This window comes from Kwoniella dendrophila, chromosome 6, assembly GCF_036810415.1.
Source record: "Kwoniella dendrophila CBS 6074 chromosome 6, complete sequence".
Lineage (NCBI taxonomy): Eukaryota > Fungi > Basidiomycota > Tremellomycetes > Tremellales > Cryptococcaceae > Kwoniella > Kwoniella dendrophila.
Genome location: NC_089481.1, coordinates 1,207,832 through 1,226,890, shown reverse-complemented (window position 1 = coordinate 1,226,890; position 19,059 = coordinate 1,207,832). Strand labels below are relative to the sequence as shown.

The window sequence follows — 19,059 nt, the reverse complement described above, 5'->3', positions numbered from 1 at the left end:
TTCAAAAGACTCAAGAAATTACGATTTACATCTCAAGAGTTGCGTTCGATCTCAGCCCCGAAGAATGACTACAGTATCCTAGTCGTAGATCTAGTCCAGTGAGGCGTGAAAGGAAACCCCAAGTCATCAAGAATGATATTTCAGAAGCGTCTTCTTTCACATACGCAATTCAATTTGCAAATTCAGCATAAGAATCCTTTCGTGTTGAAGCAGAGATTTTCGAAGGCTAGAGTACATACAAATCTCATTGTATGGATTTACTTCCTGTACCATAGCATCTGGGCTCAGGAGACTGCTGAGTTACAAGGCGGTGTATCGTCTTTTGAATGCTCATCATTCCCCCACTTGAATAGAAAATCTTTCGCTTGTCGATTCCCACGCTGCAAATTGTCCGATAAGCGATATTCATCTTGGTAAAAAAAGTAATAATGTGTATCCGTTTAAGCTTCCTACATACTGTACCTTATATACTATATAGATGTCTGTCCAAGTTATCCGTGACCATATCCGCACTGTAACATAAAAGAGCATAAAGTCCCTGTAAAAAGATATAGTATCAAGTAACCCAAAAAGAAAATACGAAACATCTTTACCAAATAGTAAACCTATTATCTTCTGATCTACTGTATTCTTCCCCCGGAGATTATTTCCAAAATAAGCCGTGAGTGATTATACTATATTCTCACTTTCTCCACCATTTGCAGCTCTAACCAATTTAATTGGGTTTGACGTAGATCTTTTTAAATCTTCATTAGTAAATCTAGCTACTATTATGCCAGTTTCATTATCAGTTTGTTCACCTTCTAAATCTTCTTCATCAGTTGTATAAGTTGTATTTATTGTATTATTCTCATTATCACCAAATATGTCTTGATGTTGACCCTGTTGATGAGCCATTGGAGGTTGTGTTGGGATGTCCAAGGTAGATAAGTTTTGTTTATCATTTGGTGATAATAGTTGATCAGAATTTCCGAATGTATATCTGAAGTTCTTTGGTTCTGTTTTAGTCGGAGTTTTATCTCCACCTTCTACCACTTCCAGATTCTGATTATCATTCGTTTTGGCGGAATTAGAAGTTTGCTTACCATCTCCCACAGGTCCATCTCTACCAGCTAATAACCAAGCAGTAACTCTGTCTTCAGGTTTGACATTGACGGTACCTTCTTTCGAGATTTCGCCATTGTTATCGTGACTTGGTTTCGGTGATTCTATTGGAACTCCGTATTGACTTAAGATAGCATCTAACAACAATCGACATTCCATTACACTTGTAGCATGATCTAACAATTTTCTAAGTGGTATTAAATCATCCAGAGGTATTGACGGAATAGATTTTATAGGTGGTGTTTGTGTACCAGTTTCATGACTTGGTCTTCTGGGTATAATTATATCTTCTGTCGAAGTTGAAACTGATTTGACTGGACTGGGAACATTCAAATTATATTGTTTATTTGCAGGAAACGAGGAGTCAATATCTGATAATCCAGGTGTAAACGCCGAGTGAGCAGTTTTAAAACTTGTTGCGGATCCAGGTATCGATAATCCAGCTAAATCTGGTCGACTTTTTTCCAAAGATGGTGATAGGTGTTCCCTACTTTGTTTGGGAGATATCGGGCCGTCCGACGTATGACGGTCAGGTGCTCTGGCATTCGCAGGAGTCGTCGAATTATTCCCTACGATACCGGAAACTTCGTTTATACCTAATCCAATCATTTTTCGATTTTCACTACCTCTTCGATCAGTTTCATTCATATTTGGTTCACTGTTTTTTCGCTCTTTTGATGATGCTAATGATGCCAATTCCCTTTCTTCCGATATCGAATTCACAGTTGAACCTCTTCTTGCTTCCAGGTTATACGTAACAGCAGCCGCACTACCACGTCGTTCAGGGTTATATATGATCGCAGCCGCACTACCTCTTCTTTCTCCATTAAATCCAGCAGTCGTAGCGCTACCTCTTCTTTCACCTAAAGACCCAGTCGTAGGAGTCGTAGCGGTAGCACTGCCTCTTCTACCTTCTCCAACAAAAGCAGCAGTAGCACTATTCCTTCTTTCGTTGAATTTAGCTGCAGCTTCTCTTGCAGAATCAGAAGTTCTACTTGCATTACTCGCTTTTCTACCACTATTCTTCTCAGCATTAGCATAATCTTCTTGAGTTGCAAAAGGTCTAAAAGCAACTGGAACGGTAGATAGACTCTGAACGGATTTTTGTTTTTTTGACATACCCATTCCTCCACCTGCAGCCAATTGTGGCTGTGAATCTGGATCTTCAAATCCTGCCCATCCAGTTATTTTAGGTCCGTTCAAAGGCATAGATTCAGATTTAGGAATATTCAGATTCGTTGTTGAGCTCAATTTAGAATATGATGCTGATGTACCTAAAGAAGGTGATCCTTCTTTTCTAGACTGAGTTACTTTTTTCACTAATGCTCTAAAGCCTTTATTCGATTTAGATGTCGCAGGTGCAGGAGGTTCATCAAAAGTATCTTGATGCTGATTTGGTGATCCAAAAGTAGGTGAAGATTCAGGTGGTGGTGTATTATTGAAAAAATCAGCTAACTCTTGAGCTTCAGTTTTCTTCTTCGGTCGAGTGTAACTTGAAAAAGGAGAATCATCTTCATCGTCTCTTCTTGAAATTACGGTTTCGCCTGACCTCTCAGCCGGTTTATTTAGACTAGACGAGGAGAATTGAGATCTCGTCAAAGTAGGTTGAGGTGAAAAGTCATGAGGTGCCAGGCTTTGGGGAGAAGTCAGTTGTGATTGAGTGTGAGTTGAAGGAGAGGAGGTGTTATTTGTTATTGCCGGTGAAAAGTCTGATCTTGCAGTATCGATCTTGTTGGGGGAAGAGAAAGCGGGTTCTGGTGCTGGTGGCGGAGGGGTACCTAATACAACTGCAGGAACAGTCCGTTTCGTCCTTTCATAGCCCGAACCTTTGAATACACCTTTCCTGGTCGGACTAGGTGGTTCAGGACCACCTTCAGATGCAAGCAATTCTAACAAACTTTCTTTTTTAGGTCCAGGTCGACCAGCGAGATTAAGACCATCATCTTCGTCTGCTCTTTCCACAATTATCGATGCAGCTCGAGCTTGTAATCTCCTTTGCGCCGAGTCCGCTCGAGGTCTGTTCACGATGCCAGGAGATGATTGTAACACGGGTGAAGCAGTCAAAGACTGGTTGGAGGTCTCATTTGCAGTTGGACGAGGTTGATTTGACGGGGGAGTAGGGAACGAAGAAGGAATAATGATTTCTGAACGAGCTGATCTACCGGAGATGGAAGGATTAGGTGATTCAGTGGCCCGTCGTCGATTTGCTCCGCCCTGTATAGTGATTATGATCAGATTAAGTTTTCCATATTTAGAATTCGGACAATATACTTACATCGAAATTCTTCAGACGACTGGGTGTCAGACTGACTTTCATAGTCTCACCGCTCCTCACCAACGCATCAAATTCATCCTGAGCTTCTTGAACAGATTGTTCATCCTCTAAATCCTCTTCAGCGTAATTGTCATTGTAGGCGCCTAACATTGATCTAGTGTTCTCACTAAGAACACTTCCCGATCTTTCATGCGCTAGACCACGGAGTAGATGGTGTTTTCCTGGAGAGTTTGCTGATTTCCTACTTAGTTGAGATCCTTTTCTAATTACACCGCCTGCTATACCTCCAAATCTATTAGTCTCCATCGAAGAACGAGAGTCATGGTTGGAAGGTGATGAAGGGGCACTTCGATTACCGTCAAACGAGCTATCTCGATGGTGACCTAAAGAAACCTTAGAAGCATGGGGTGAACCTGACGTTAAAGGGGATGCTCGACCGCCCCTGGAATCGGAAGTCGAAGGGCGAGATGGGTTGGATCTCTTGTGCCGAGAAGTAGTCCGGATAGCTGCTTCCAGCTGATCCTTGACTGTCGAAGTGATCATACGAGTCAATTTCAATTTCAGGTAAGAGCGAAGAAGAAATCACAAACTCACCCTTCATTTTCTTGAATAGCCCCCAGACACTCTCATCCTCACATAAAGCTGTATACAGTTCTTGTGGTCCAGCTACAACAATCTCCGAATCTCTAGCCACTACACTGGCGAGTTGAGCTAATATATGTTCGCAGACATGCCTGAGAGATATTTGTTAGCTATTCCGAGCCATTCATTAAGAGAACGTCCGAACTTAGCTTACTCTATAATAGCTGTCAACCAGAGGGCCGCCGGTTCTATAGTATTTTCCGATGGATCGCCTCCAGCCTTCTTCCATGATGCTAATATTTCCTCTTCTGAAGCTTCATCCAATCCAGCTTGAGAAGCCATTGTCTATTGTTAAGAAGTAAATATATTCCATCAGTCCTTAGCCCTTTTCCCATAACATAGGGCTTTTTGACTTCAAAGGGTTACTCACAGAGTAAGAAACACATTTTAGCCTCATCAACCCTATAGCTTGCTCAGTATCAAATTGTTTGCTATTTCTCATTCCATTACCTTGACCATCAGGTTGAAAACCTTTTAAATTCGTTTTACCTTCTAACCAAGATCTTAATTCAACTTCCGCTTCAGCAACAGCGGATCTACCCAAAGCTCTAACATTTGTACTTTCACTTCCTTGTGCATTTAGACCCTTTTCACCAATGAAGACTGAAGGTACACCTTCCTTTCTTAAATCATTTGGATTTATCGATTGTGAAGCTTCTATCAAAGATACTAATAGTTCATCAAGGAATGAATTTAATGATAATAATGCAGGTAAAGATAAACTTGTAGGTCTCAAATCTGATATTAATGCGTTTGCTGATGTTGCAGATAGATATTCCGCTGATACTGATTGAGCTAAAACAGTACAGTCAGTATGTATTCACTCTTCGATTAACATGTCAATCATATATGAGACTTACAGGTAGACATATTGGTAATCTTGTAGCAAGTTCAACTATTACTCTATAAACCTTATATAAACATACCAGGTGACAAAGCTAGAAGTTTATTTTGCGAGTCTAAGAAGATGATCGAGATAATCAAAAGCGTGATGAAATATTGAAGATCACAGTGCGGAAAGTTGAGGTATGGCGTTGGTACCAAGGGAAGGTGTGAATTGGAGTATCCAAGTGAGTTGCAGAATTGTAACAAGTGGTTTCGATCTAAAGGGCGCTTTGATCCTTTAGCGTTCCATATAATTATCTGTTTCCAAAGAGTCTTGAGATGGATATCCTAAGGTGTCCTTCGTAGGCGTTTCAAGTTGATGATCCCTTTAAGCAAATTCCGTTATCTACCAAATGATAGGTGTTCAAGATATGTTTATGTGTCTGTAGAGTATTATAGTATCTGTTTGTGCAATGTTTACAATTGATATCAAGCGAAAAGAATGATAGAACAAGACAATAAAAGATCTAAGGTACATTGCCGCATTGTGAAACAAGGTAAATCATTCTTCTATTCATCTACTTACACTGGTATTCATTGTTCTCTTTATGATGAGACATCAATCGACATCATACACTAACGCCCGAAATCCTCAACGCTCGGACCTCTTTTGAATTAAGCTTCGGTCATTTCAGGGAGATAGAAGGGAAACAACAAATAAGCTTTCGGTGAGCTCCGCTGAAGCTGAAGTAACCGGCTCAAACACGTGGGAGTATATCGCAAAAATCAAAGATCAAACATATTATTGCTCGAAAGGAAGAGGAGGAAGTGAAATAATAATGTCAAAACAGATCATGTCTATAGATATATAACAGTATCTAGGGAGATCAAAGTCCCCATCCAAGATTGGACTAGGTATATATAGAAGATAGATGAGAGCAAAAGGAGATAACCTTCATCTACATCTGAATAATCTTTTCTTCAATATGAGCAAAATCATCAATCGTATACCGCCTTTACCACCTGCTAAAACATGGTCAAAACATTTCCCTTCAAAATATTTACCAAATTCACCTGATAGGAATATGATTAGGAAATCTATTGGTAGAAAATTATTAGCGAATCAATCAATGTGTGATGAATTTGTAAAATCATTAAAAATACGTAAAGATGAAATTATAATTGAAGGTTATTCAGGTGTAGGTAATTTAACTAGAAGTTTATTATCAGGTGGAAATTCTTTAAATGGGGCATCTAAATTATGGAATCCTTCTTTATCACCTAAAACAGATCAACAACAAGAAGAAGATCAAATACTTTCTTCTTCAAGTGACACGATACCAGCTAAGAAAACAAAAAAGAAATCAACTAAAAAAGATGTTACTTATCCATCTTGGTTAGAAGATTTACCTACTTATAATCAACATATACCAGAACAAGAACAATCAGATATTAAGATACCGAATGATAATAACCTCAACAATAAACCTAAATTAGTTGTATCGACAGAAGGATCTTTAGAAATATTAACAAGATCAATGAATTATTCTACAAAAAATAATTCTATACCATTATCTTTAACAGGAAGAGAAATATCTTCTGATCCATATACAAGACCTGTACCAATTATAAAATCTTCTTTACATGAAAATTTATACTTATCACATTCAACAGTTTATGTTTGGCCAACTTTACCAAAAATTTTAGAAAATCCTTTAATTCAAAAACATTTACCTATAATTCAACCTGATTTACCTCCAGGTTCAATTGAATCAACAAAAAGAAATTGGGATGATAAAGAACCTCCTATAACTGTTGTTTGTCAATTACCTGATTCTTCAATTGGTGAACAATTAGCTGCTCAATGGATTGGTTCTGCTGTAGGTGATCCAGATCAAAAAAGAACTTGGATTTGGGAATGGGGTAGAATTAGATTAGCTTTACTTTGTGGTAAAAGTTTATACGATGTGAGTGTGAATCGATATTATCTATCGTCGACCTTTCTGAGACATATATATATATACTGATGATTTATCCTTGGTAATAGCGTATACTGGCACCTCCTGCTTCAATCATTCATTGTAAATTATCAATTTTGACTCAAGCTTTATTTGATATTGTACCTTTACCACCATATCATCATGTTGCAAATATAGATAAACAATCAAAATTTACACATGATAGACCTATAAAACCATTATCTGAAATACCTCCATCTTCAATTCAACCAAATGGTATACCTAATCCTTCCGAATCAAGTTGTCCTTCATTAAAAGAATTTAAATTGAATGAACATGATTGGAGTAAAAGAACTACAAGTTATCCATTAGATTTTTATCCACCTTCAACAAGTGCACAAAGATTAATAGGAAAACCATTAGATAGACCAGAATTATTAGGTTTATTATTAATTCCTAAAGTACAATCACCGATTTTATCTTCACAAAAAGATGTTTGGGATTTCGTTATGAGAAGATTATTTGTTAGAGATACTTTATCTTTAAAACAAGCTTTACCTAATTTATCTTTTGGTGCGGATACTTTAATCAAACAGATTGAAGAACAAAATGATTTTAGAGGTATACCCGTAAATCCTGAAAGAATTATAAGAGATTTAAATGTACATGAATGGTTAAGAATTGTTGATGTTTTCGATCAATGGGCTTTTAAACCTGATGTAAGTTCTCATAGATCACTAGGAAGGAAGGTCAAAGATTTAAACTGATTTTAATGCTTTTCATCCATTTCAGAATTTGATTCTCGATAGTGGTAGTCCCGACGAAACAAGTCGAGAAGTAGGGCAGGATTAGTTGTAAATAGCTTGGTTTCCTTGATTTCACCCTTGTTAAAACCATGACGTAAATATATACCCCGCATCGTTGATTATACCTTCATGATATACCAATATGACTACAGGATCTGGCTTATTTTCGGAAATATACATACATATATTCTATATCATTAAAAATAGTATTTATTATCATTACAACTCGTAAAATCAATCTTCATTATAATGTTATCTATATTTAAGATGCATCTAGCTGGACTACTCTTTTTGTGATTGATTTTGATTCTGCTGATAAATCCAATTTCTTATACCTGTACTGCCCATTTTTAATTCTTTTAAAATTGATTCATCTAAACCTTGACCTGTTAAAGTTGATTGTGAATCTTTTTGATCACCTATAACATCGATAACAAAAATTTCTAATTCTGTCAGATTGTTTTCCTTTCTTTTATTATTTACAGCCAAACCACCTGATAAAGTTTCTTTCGATACTATTAAAGCATCAATATCATTTTCGTATGCCGTTGGACCATATGCATCTGTTATTTCTTTCACATCTAGTTTTATCCTTTTTCCCTTTTCTTGCGTTATTATTTTAGCGCTATTTTCATTTTTATCATCATACACAGATCCACCCAAGCGATTTAAGAAACTCTCAACACCGTTTATTCTCCTATCCAAATTTTCTACTAATTCAAAATGTTTCTTTGAGTTTAACAATGTATCTGACATTAAACCAACTATTAATCTTTCAGATACTAAAAAGTGAGACAGGTGTAATAATAACTTATGTGCTGCATGCAAATGATCAAATGTTCCTCCTAAAGCAACAACTCTCGGTCCAGGTTCAGGTTTACTTGGAAAACTAGGTGAAGAGATTTCCAATATGTGACCATCCTGATCTAGAGCATCGGGTATTGGGGGTAGACTTATTTGAGGTATTGAAGGGATGTACTCATTCAGCTGAGGTGGTATAAAGACTATACGTATAAGAAAGGAGTTGAATATAAGCTGAATAATTATCACTCGGATTATGAACGCCAGATAGCTTACCTCCGTCAGGTGTCAATATCTGGTATTCTCCTTCACTCTCACTATCACTCCCGTTATCTATATTACTCCTAATACCATTTCTAAATATCTTATTTTCCCACGATCCTTTCTCACCATCAAAATGAACTTCAACATCCATTAAAATCTTACCGGCATTTGATTGAGCAGTAGCTAAAGCTGAATATATTCTACCTAAAAACGTTTGAAAAGTTTCGAAATGAGCTTTGGGTGATAATAGTAGTTTGGTGTAAAGCTGTTCCTGATCATTCTTATTGGTAATTTGAGGAGGTGTAGTGAGAATTATAGTAAAAGATTCTTTGGATGATTTTGGTAATGTATTCAAAATTGTCGATATTATTTCACTTGGATCCGATAATATCGAAGTTGTAAATGGAAGTAAGAGAATTGAGTGGGTTTTTAACGGTATTAATGTAAAGTCAGTCATTTTGTAGTCAATCTACTCAAAATCTCAACCGTTACCTTCAGTCAGTATGTTTCGTCTTTGAGAGTTTCTACCAGACTAATCATTACCTGTCTAAAGATGTCATATCCCATTTTATCGACCCTCACCCTCACCATTGCTTCCTTAAAACATCAACAACAAACTTGATCTTTGCACGTCGCGTTGTTTCGTCATCGTCATTGTTCGACATGGTAAGGCGGTGAGTGCCGCTTATTTGACCAAACTGATAAAACGTGTCAATGAGGGAGTATTCAAGTATAGCCTTTTAACAGAAGCCACTTTTATAAATTAGGAAACTCCGATAAACTCCGTTAACATAACCTTTTATGCTGAATAATATAACAATAAAACTCCACCATAGTGTGCTTACACATCAATTTTACCATACACCATACACCGTAGCGAACATACGGATCCGGTTCTACTCCAAACCCTTTTGCTGAGAAATTCTGTATGGTGTGGTGTAGTGTAGTAGCGTGTGTCTTTGCTTTGGTCTGTATGCATGGTTTGCGATTACCAATCCATTCTTTCATCATTCGAATATATCTAAAATCACATTCAACTTGTGATATCTTTCTCTCTCCCTTATCCATCAACACTTTGTAAAAGTGAGTATACAGCTCTTCAGTCTCAGTATCAACGTAAATTCAACAGGAAGCAACATTAGTGATCATAGAATGTTAACATAAGGATTTCAAGGATTACAAGGAAGGAAGGAAGGATACTTGGAAAAGCGTCAAGAATTGATAATACTGGATGGCAAAATGGGAACATAGTGGAAAGGTCATACATAGGAAGAAAGCGTGTGGTGTCAGAAGGAAAGAACATGATGGACGATGCTATTAGAATGGCGTTGAGATGTTAAGAGAATTGTAAGCTGATCGTAGGATTTCCACTTTTCTTAGTCAGTCAAAATGGGTAGAAGACCAGCCAGGTGTTACAGATACTGTAAAAACAAGCCGTGAGTTCTCGTTACCTTTAGTAATATCTCAGTATTTCTGTAATCTTCAAACCAACATTCTATTTCGAAAAAGTCAAATACTTAGATATATATCTTACTATTATTAGTTTCCCAAAATCTCGATACAATCGAGGTGTACCTGATCCAAAGATCAGAATCTACGATTTAGGTAGAAAGAAGGCTTCAGTCGATGATTTCCCCTTCTGTTGTCATTTAGTATCAGATGAATATGAACAACTTTCATCTGAAGCTTTAGAAGCTGCACGAATTTGTGCCAACAAATACATTGTTAAAACCGCTGGTAAAGAAGCTTTCCACATGAGAGTTAGAGTACATCCTTTCCACGTTATTAGAATTAACAAAATGTTGTCATGTGCCGGTGCCGATAGGTAAGTTTGGAAATGTTCGTGTAAATTCGCAAGGTGCGAGATTACTAATCATTCTGCATTTAAACTCAAATAGATTGCAACAAGGTATGAGAGGTGCTTGGGGTAAACCATACGGTTCAGTTGCTCGAGTAAACATGTAAGTTCACAATTGATCATAATCAAGTCAGTAATGGTATTCTTTTTGCTGACTAATATCCTCCTTTAGTGGTCAAGTTATCATGTCTATCCGATGCAGAGATTCCAACAAAGCTGTCATCATTGAAGCTCTCCGAAGAGCCCGATACAAGTTCCCAGGAAGACAAAAGATCATTGTTTCAAAGAAATGGGGTTTCACTCCTCTCGACAGAGCCGATTACGAAGCTCTCAAATCTCAAAAACAAGTTGTCAACGATGGTGCTTACGTTCAAGTGAGTTTGATGATATTCCGATATCTTTCAGAGAATGATTGCTCATGTTACCCCTTCTTTACAGTTCCTCAAACCAAAAGGAAACCTCCTCCAAAACCTCCGAACTGCTCAAAGAGCTTAAGTGAATCTTTGTTAGGTAGATTTAGTAAGGTCGTGGAGTTGTTGTACATTCCATAATAATTATCATTTTGGTTTGATTAGTTGGATGTAGATCTCATGCATCAACTCAGGAGCAAATATCATATCTTTTTGCCGGCCAGTAAGCAACAAAATAAGGACTATGTCTGGCAAAGTAGCAAAAGTACATCCAGACCTTGCATCAGGATTGCGAATCACGATCTCATGGGCAGGGCTATCATTTTTGGGCACAATCCTTTGATAGAACGGCCAGAATCAGACAGAGATCTGACTGTTCGGTCATAACACTTAACTTGCTTCTCTATGATCCGAAATTGTTTGATGTACATGACTACGGTCTATTAGATCATCCAGTTCAAATGCCTTCGACTTTGTGACAAGATAAAGGATGCACACTGACCCAGTCCACTGCAGAGATCTTGTTTTGCTGAAAGGGTCGTTCATCATGGAAAGAGCGAAACGGACTAACTTATGGATGGTCCTTTCATTTTACAGGCTTCTTCAATATAAAAGAGGGGAGATGGATTTTCGTCTCTACGTTATAGCCTTACGCCTATATATAGGTAAGTCGAATCAAGGCCGACTATGTGAATAACTAATACAATATATATATCCTCGATTACATATCAAACTTCAATCGATATATACACTTCGATACATAATATTGTCAGCCAAACACCCTATTTAAAGATGGCAACCGAGTTTACAGGCACTAGCGGTATGACTTCAGGATTTTATGATACTATGAATCTGCCTTGGCCTGATAGAATCGTTTCAACAAGAGGTAGATTACTTATTGATAAAAGTACTAAACAATATTCAGGTATGAATATGGTATATAATGAAATGCCTGATCAAAGTTCTGATTGTAGTGTTGGAATTCAAAGACTTGCCAATAAATTTCCAAGAGATCAAGGACAACATTATCTCTTTTTTGAACCATTCTTAAGTGGCAAAGCTTCATCTTCGGAAATCATGAAAGATGAAGAAATGATTAAAGATACCTTTATCAAAAACACAAATAGGTTATTATCAGATATGCATATGCCTAATTCAATGCCAGGTTGTTCAGTTAAAGATAATCAACATAAAGTAGCTATAGTCAGTTTTAAAGATATACAATCATATTCGAAGAATTGGGAATCTTATCTCAAAGATTCAAAAGAAGATAAACTATCAAGATATGGTGAAGGAAATGAACTGAATAGATTGAAGTGGAGCACAAAAATGCCTTTGACTCATCGAGCTATCACTATTGAAAAAAATGGTGCAGATAATGAAAAATATCATATTTATAATGTTTATTGGAAAGATATTTCACAACAAGATTGGAACGATTACCAAGTTTCAACAGGAGGTAAAGCGTCTGAAGAAGATGCTCCAGGTGGTTGTACACCTAGAAGACAAGGTTAAGGAATCCCTATGGTTTGCGCTTCGACTGCTTCTAAAGTATCCACTGTCGATTTTATAGATGATCCAGCTGTGCATGCATTGAGCATCCCATGATTCCAGTAAGGCTGTATAGCGTAATTATGACATGAAAGGATGAATGTTCGCCAATCGAAGTGATTGCAAATGACTACATTCGGAATTCGATTATTTTTGTCGAACCTTTTTCAGGAAGACCATCTCCTTTTACATATTCTGAGAAAGTCATCATCGGTGTATATAGAAAGGATGTGTATACATAATTGGGGTTGAATTTGAAACATCAAACATCATTTTTAAATAAAGGCAAAGGTTCTTGCCAATACATTGGCCGTATCCTCAACCTATATGAAGGCGTCTTTCAAGTTCATGGACTCGACAATTTCCTTATTTATGATTTATATCTTATTCCAACCAATACAGCAAGTGATTTGAATATCAAGAGAGGAAATTGTACAGTCTACGCTTTTATCACCATGTCGGAACCAAATAGTAGACTTTCTAGCGATTATATCGTAAAAGGACAAAAATTCTTTCCTGATCGAGCGGCAATCTTGCACAACTCACAATCATATATCAAAGATAATACTTTGCTGGGAAGTAAATATCACTTTACTGATGTGCCTCTGACTTCCAACTGTAAAGTACCAATAAATAAGCAACCGCCAGTATACGATTTTGATGAAGAATATGGATTTTCAGCTTCATTCTTAAACAGGCCCGGTCTACACATTAGTTCCTCTTCAAATTCAGGTGGACTAAATGAAAGAGAAAATGAAGCTGAAGAGTTCTTACATAAATTATTAATCAAACATACTACAATTGGACTTGGGGCGATTCATTTACCTTCTTCAACGGAGCAATGCCATGTATCTGAAGATCGTCATTTCAAAACAGCTTTAACAAGTTTGGACATGTTAAAAGCTCATACTAAATTCGCTTCATCGTCACGACAAACTGAAAATTGGATACCTACAGATGAAGCTATAAAAATCCGAGATAATTTGATTTCGTCCGCTTATGTTCCTCTGAGAAAACGAAGAATCATATATAGTATCACTAAAAATGATAGAGAATTATGTGTTAATGGAAATAAACCAGATCACATCATTAGTGTTTCTTGGCAAGATGTTACACGATCAGATATGAATAAACACATGCAAGAAACTGGTAATACCCTAAAAGCATATGATACTCCAGGTTATTATACCAAATCATTTTCTGCAACTGAATCTCTGGTACCTGCCTCATCATATGCCTCTATAAATACTGAAGATGGGTATGGATCTCTCGAACCACCAGGATTGACCCCACATGATGTGAATACTGAGGAGGAGTTGGAGGATGATTCCGATATTGCCACTCCTCAATAGCTTGTACAGATATTACCGTAGAGCGACATGGGAGTATGATTGCCCCCAAAGCAAACCGTAAAGCAGTGGCAAATGCCAGTACTTTTATGTTTACAGAGTTGAGATTTTGATAGTTAGGCATCGCCGCCATACAGCACATTGAGCGGCCATGCTCTAGTCTCTCGGATGTTGACATAATCTTGAGCATTATTGATGGGCTCTGATTGCTGTCAGAGCTGCACAAGAAGATTGTTGGAGTTGTTTAGCTATCTTTGGTGTATCAAGCTGAGTTATTTCCTGGTCTAGACATGCGATTCATCTATATGGATAAGATGGCTTCGTGAGGATCGCTTATTGTAAGACAATTTGCAATATTTACAGTAGATCTCGGCAAATCCTACTGAGAATTATTGTTATTCAGTAGAAATGCAGTCTTTCACCTTCTTTAAAAGCGGTGTTTTATAGAGGCATCAAAGGATTCTTGTGAGAAAGAGAAAAAACAATTTATATCTACGAGATAAATGAGATCTGACCAGCATTTTCTGTTTATTTGCTTCTTCTTATCCCGAAGCAACACTGTTCATGGAAGCTTCAAAATTGAAAATTGTCAAACAGAACGAGTACTGTACTTTCATCACTCAAAGAAGACCTATCGTAAATTCCCCCCACCCATCATCAATCTCCGACGATCTACTGATTTTTTTCGTTCTCAATTGTCCATTTGGGTCTTCGTGATTTTTATCACTTTCGATCTGGGACGTACAGTATAGCCTCATCACCTATAAATACCGTGCTCATGCTGTCCTCATGGCCAGATTCTTTCAAAATTCGTACTTCATCATCATACATATTTTTCTCTAAATCCACTGCAACACAGTAATTTCATACTGTATAAGCTCGACAAACGTAACAAATCACCAAATTAATCGTAGATCAGTTTCATCATGCCACACCCAGGAGCAGCATCATCTGAAGATGTTTTATCTCGGATGGTAAGAGCTACAATTTCAGAAAATCAATCATCTAATGGTATTCCTATGCCACATCGAATGTTCAATCTCCATGATACCAAAATATACGTTGCTGAAGATGGTACTTACTTAACACTTGATACCAAATGTTCTGATGGACCATGTGGATTCGTTAATTCAGCTTGTACTGTACCAGATAAAACAAACAGATTAATTGATTCTTATTCTCAACACAAATTTTCCAAAGATTTTTTGAAAGATTCAAGAGCCCATCTAATTGATTTCGCCACTAATAATCCACCTCCAAAAGATCAACTTTTCTTAGCGAATTCTTTATTATATGTGACTAAACAAGGTTTATCAAACATTGATTATCCAAGAAAAACAAATAGCTGTATGGTAAGAGGAGATAAACATGTGGTTTCTTTACTCAATCCTGGACAAGCTAATAAAATTTTAAAAGCTTCAAGAGAAAATAGAACTTTAACTAATGAAGAAGCAAGCATGTTGATGAAATCGACTTTTACTCCATTACGTGCTAGAAAAATGGTATACAAAGCTACTGATCTAACAAACAGTAACATCAATGTTCCAACCATCAATGGGGTAAAACCTAAATATATGATTACCATGGGGTGGCATGAAATCGATGAACCTAGATGGTCTCATTATCTAAGAGCAAAACAAGGTCATTTACCTATAGAAGACACTCCGGGGTTTTACACACAAATGGCTTCAAGACAATCAGCTTCTCCATTTCCTGAATTACCTGGTTTGGTATCACCATCTGTGACTTCTGTTAATACTCCTGCAGAATTCAGTGAAGTCGCTACACCTAGGGATTCCGATTTTGCTGATCCTATCGTTGGTGAAGAAGATGCATCTTTCGAAGAATGGTAAATTGGCTAAGCTCCGGTGATATTGCCCCTTTCATATTCCATTACATATAGTACATACAGTACATACCATTTTGCATATGACTCTTCCATATGCAGTATATTGACGGAAATGTTACCGGTAAATCTGTTTTTCCGATAATTTTGCTCATCAGATCGCCTCAAGCTATGCTGAACGCCACATTGATAATTATACGAAAGTTCCTCTCCATGTCAATTGGTAAACTCTTTTACAGTACTCTACTTTCTCTTCGCGAAGAGATACTGTACCTTTGGAGGTAGCTGTATAAGTATTGTTCAAAGCAAATTCTCAATTATGTGAGCGAAGCCTCTCAATCCTTAATGGATGATCGCCTTGAACCGTAAGGAATTGAAATTCTCAAGATTGACTGTTCGATATCACATTGATTCGTGCACTTCACTTGCGCTAGAAGTTATTCTAAGAGACTCATGAACTGCCTTCCTGATGGTGATTTAGGCAGTAAGCGTAAGGTTTTTGAGCTAGTTATCTCGCTTACAGTGACATCTTTGATTTGAATACGCATTGTATAACTCGCAATTCTCGACGACAGGAGACGGCGTTCGAAACAGATCAAATACTGTACAATATCAATTCTTCATAGCCACCCTGGAACGGCAAAGCGTTAGTTAATTATGGCAATGCATTTTATATATACAAACAACCCTTGAACTGCCTCCTTGCTGGCCAATTCCCTGAACAATGATGCAATGCTAATGAAAGAATGCTACGGGTACTATACTACAATATAAAGGTAAGATATGTTTTGATGAAATTGGCTAAAGTGATTGATGGTAAGAAGTGAAATGAGGGATACTTTCCCTAGGGATTCTAGGAGGATTCGTCCTCTTTCCTAGCTTGTTCGGACGCGAAACCGTGACCTGTAGAAATTGCAATTAAAAGTCGGTTAAAGATCATTGACCATGAAGATGGCTAAACATACCGAAACCTATACTGATGGCAAAGTCCCTTGATCTAGTTAAATGAGCAGGATCTTGCGGAGGTACCCAAAATTCATCTATAATTGGTATCTGAAGTAAATTCATCTGTTATGTAATAAAATTTTGTCAGCCTGTGATCGATCCAAACTATGCAAATTGAGGTGAGTTATTTTATAGGACACTCACCTTAGGAGTAATTACGATCATTGTATTAGTTTTGACTTCCATCCAATCACTTCTTTCAAAAGTCAATGGCTCAGATGCTACCATGATGATATTTTCTCTCTTATCGGCTTTTGTCATTCTATATAAACCTCCTTCTTCGTACTCATCGAACGACGTTCCAGATGAGAAGAATAATGATGATGCTTCGGATGTTCGAGAAGAGATGTATCTGGGAACACAAAATAGTTAGCCGATTGACTAAATTCCAATAACCGTACTGACTTACCTAGTAGCAATAACGGTTTTACCGTCGGTTACGACAAAATTCATCAAACTGGGTCCAGTCTAGCCCAAATATTATCAGCTCAACATATATTGTTAATGAATGCCAATATATAGCTCACGATGCCTGCTTCTTTAGAAAGCTTGTTGATAAACCGTATAGTCTCCATCATAGCATCTCTGAGCTCAACATGAGTGAAATTTCGAGCATGAGGATCCTTAAGCTATAAAACAACGATAAAGTGAGCTTTAGTGTACAGCCTTGTACCATATATGCTTAAAAGGCTTACCTTAGAAAGGAAGATCATGAATGCCCATTCGGAGTCTGAAAAGACCAATGCGGCGATCAGCTCAAATCTACTCGTGACCTACAAGAATATTGCAGCTGTAACACGAAACATACCTGTGTATCCGGACGGGTATAAAAACAACTCCTCCGGCAATGACTGTTGTACTGCTCGCTTAATCTTCTTGAAATCGTTGATCTCCCCGTTGTGCATCCACATCAAATTGTCAAACATCCAAGGGTGGCAATTATCTTCAGAAGCTATTGGTGCACAATGTCAACATCAGCACGGATATTCGAGATCATTGATAGATGACTCAAGGCAAAGTAGTGGTCCGTGTGACGAGTAAAACATAATCAACATAACGACACTTACGAGCTCCTGCCATCGTCGATGCTCTCACATGTGCACTGCATTGCCACATTGTTAGTATGAGCCAGAAAGATCACACAGGGATTGAGAATTACTCACAACACCAAAGCACTTCTGATTTTCTCCGCTAACCTAGTTAAATTTGCATTACTCCAAGCCTATCAATGGATGTCTGTCAGTAGACATACATAATGTTCCATGATGGTATACTTACAGGATGTATCGACTTAAACAAACAAGGTCTTTCATTCTCTAATTCTCTTTCTTTCTCTCTTGACTTTAGAATTTCAGCTGATTTATTAGTCAATCCAGCAAGTGGATCCTCCTTCATATCATGTGTAGGATCGTTAGGTGGAGTGGGTATATATTCTGTTGAATGCGACATCGAGTGTTTATTCTGATCGCCTTCCAATGGCGTTGTTGGTTCAGGTGGCGCAGGTATGTTGGTTGCTCTAGGTACGGTTAAGCCTCCTGGTGCAGGTAAAGGATCGTACCAACCTATACCGAAACCATCGGCCTGTCAGTCGAATGAAGATATGTCAGCTCATAACGTAAGACTTCATGGGCATTATATCCAAAGAAGAACGCTATGACTCACATTCATAGGCCGACTACTTGGCATTCGCAATTTACTCTCAAAAGCTTGGTTAATGATACTATGTCTTGGTCTTGTGACTAAATGAGACAGCTGTATAGGCTCGGTGCCTTTGAATATAAGCTGGATAGGATAGCACGTCAGCTGTTGCCGCTAGAAGACAACATGGATATGTGAAGACTCACAAATCGACACATTTTATGAGGTGTATGCTGTTTAATGAGGTATAACCAAGAAATTTAGGGGTGATCGTTAAAGATTGAGATCGAATAAATGCTACCTATTTATAATCAGATAAGCAATGGTCCAGGAAGGGCTGGAGGATTGACGAGCTATTGCGAGATAAAGCTTACCTTTTATCCATTTCAACTTCGACTCAAATCGATAAAAGGAGGTCGGCACTTTCCAACGGGTCTGTTCTTGGATTTGTTGTTGTTTCAAAGGATGATAAGAGGTGAAGATCCTTTCAAGTCAATTTTCGTGCGATGTCGTGATGATCTACTACTTTATAACAGCCTTCCTTTGATGATCCAAAAGGTGATATGCGAAGACTCTATTGAATCTCGATAAGAGATATAATTGATGATTATAATGATATTATGATTCGGTTATCTTTGTGATTGCATGCAGAGTATCAAATCTGATCTAAAGATTAACGCCAATCCCGAAATTAAGATTAGTATTCCAGATACATCAACATGAAGAT

At 37.6% G+C, this 19,059-nt stretch overlaps 8 protein-coding genes across 8 annotated transcripts; 5 read left to right on the top strand and 3 right to left on the bottom strand.

Moving 5' to 3' along the window:
* Window positions 1-669: 669 nt before the first annotated feature.
* L201_005007 (uncharacterized protein) lies at window positions 670-4,891 on the bottom strand (the record flags this gene model as incomplete). Its single annotated transcript, XM_066220740.1, has 6 exons — window positions 670-3,318; window positions 3,380-3,906; window positions 3,974-4,113; window positions 4,176-4,306; window positions 4,392-4,816; window positions 4,882-4,891. The coding sequence occupies 6 exons, from the start codon at window positions 4,889-4,891 to the stop codon at window positions 670-672; spliced, it is 3,882 nt and encodes a 1,293-aa protein (XP_066076837.1).
* Window positions 4,892-5,832: 941 nt separating this feature from the next.
* On the top strand, window positions 5,833-7,656 carry L201_005006 (uncharacterized protein; the record flags this gene model as incomplete). The annotated part of the gene is made up of 3 exons (XM_066220739.1): window positions 5,833-6,813; window positions 6,894-7,523; window positions 7,597-7,656. 3 exons carry the CDS (start codon window positions 5,833-5,835, stop codon window positions 7,654-7,656), a joined length of 1,671 nt encoding a protein of 556 aa, XP_066076836.1.
* A 236-nt stretch (window positions 7,657-7,892) lies between these two features.
* L201_005005 (uncharacterized protein) lies at window positions 7,893-9,132 on the bottom strand (the record flags this gene model as incomplete). The annotated part of the gene is made up of 2 exons (XM_066220738.1): window positions 7,893-8,614; window positions 8,688-9,132. The coding sequence occupies 2 exons, from the start codon at window positions 9,130-9,132 to the stop codon at window positions 7,893-7,895; spliced, it is 1,167 nt and encodes a 388-aa protein (XP_066076835.1).
* A 932-nt stretch (window positions 9,133-10,064) lies between these two features.
* On the top strand, window positions 10,065-11,028 carry L201_005004 (60S ribosomal protein L10; the record flags this gene model as incomplete). The annotated part of the gene is made up of 5 exons (XM_066220737.1): window positions 10,065-10,111; window positions 10,219-10,500; window positions 10,574-10,636; window positions 10,706-10,907; window positions 10,972-11,028. 5 exons carry the CDS (start codon window positions 10,065-10,067, stop codon window positions 11,026-11,028), a joined length of 651 nt encoding a protein of 216 aa, XP_066076834.1.
* Window positions 11,029-11,735: 707 nt separating this feature from the next.
* Window positions 11,736-12,458, top strand: L201_005003 (uncharacterized protein; the record flags this gene model as incomplete). Its single annotated transcript, XM_066220736.1, has 1 exon — window positions 11,736-12,458. The coding sequence occupies one exon, from the start codon at window positions 11,736-11,738 to the stop codon at window positions 12,456-12,458; it is 723 nt and encodes a 240-aa protein (XP_066076833.1).
* Window positions 12,459-12,949: 491 nt separating this feature from the next.
* On the top strand, window positions 12,950-13,846 carry L201_005002 (uncharacterized protein; the record flags this gene model as incomplete). The annotated part of the gene is made up of 1 exon (XM_066220735.1): window positions 12,950-13,846. One exon carries the CDS (start codon window positions 12,950-12,952, stop codon window positions 13,844-13,846), a length of 897 nt encoding a protein of 298 aa, XP_066076832.1.
* A 923-nt stretch (window positions 13,847-14,769) lies between these two features.
* On the top strand, window positions 14,770-15,696 carry L201_005001 (uncharacterized protein; the record flags this gene model as incomplete). The annotated part of the gene is made up of 1 exon (XM_066220734.1): window positions 14,770-15,696. One exon carries the CDS (start codon window positions 14,770-14,772, stop codon window positions 15,694-15,696), a length of 927 nt encoding a protein of 308 aa, XP_066076831.1.
* An 846-nt stretch (window positions 15,697-16,542) lies between these two features.
* Window positions 16,543-18,550, bottom strand: L201_005000 (uncharacterized protein; the record flags this gene model as incomplete). The annotated part of the gene is made up of 12 exons (XM_066220733.1): window positions 16,543-16,592; window positions 16,655-16,757; window positions 16,839-17,046; window positions 17,104-17,162; window positions 17,222-17,323; window positions 17,390-17,424; window positions 17,503-17,646; window positions 17,762-17,796; window positions 17,858-17,916; window positions 17,973-18,275; window positions 18,357-18,476; window positions 18,539-18,550. 12 exons carry the CDS (start codon window positions 18,548-18,550, stop codon window positions 16,543-16,545), a joined length of 1,230 nt encoding a protein of 409 aa, XP_066076830.1.
* Window positions 18,551-19,059: the final 509 nt, after the last annotated feature.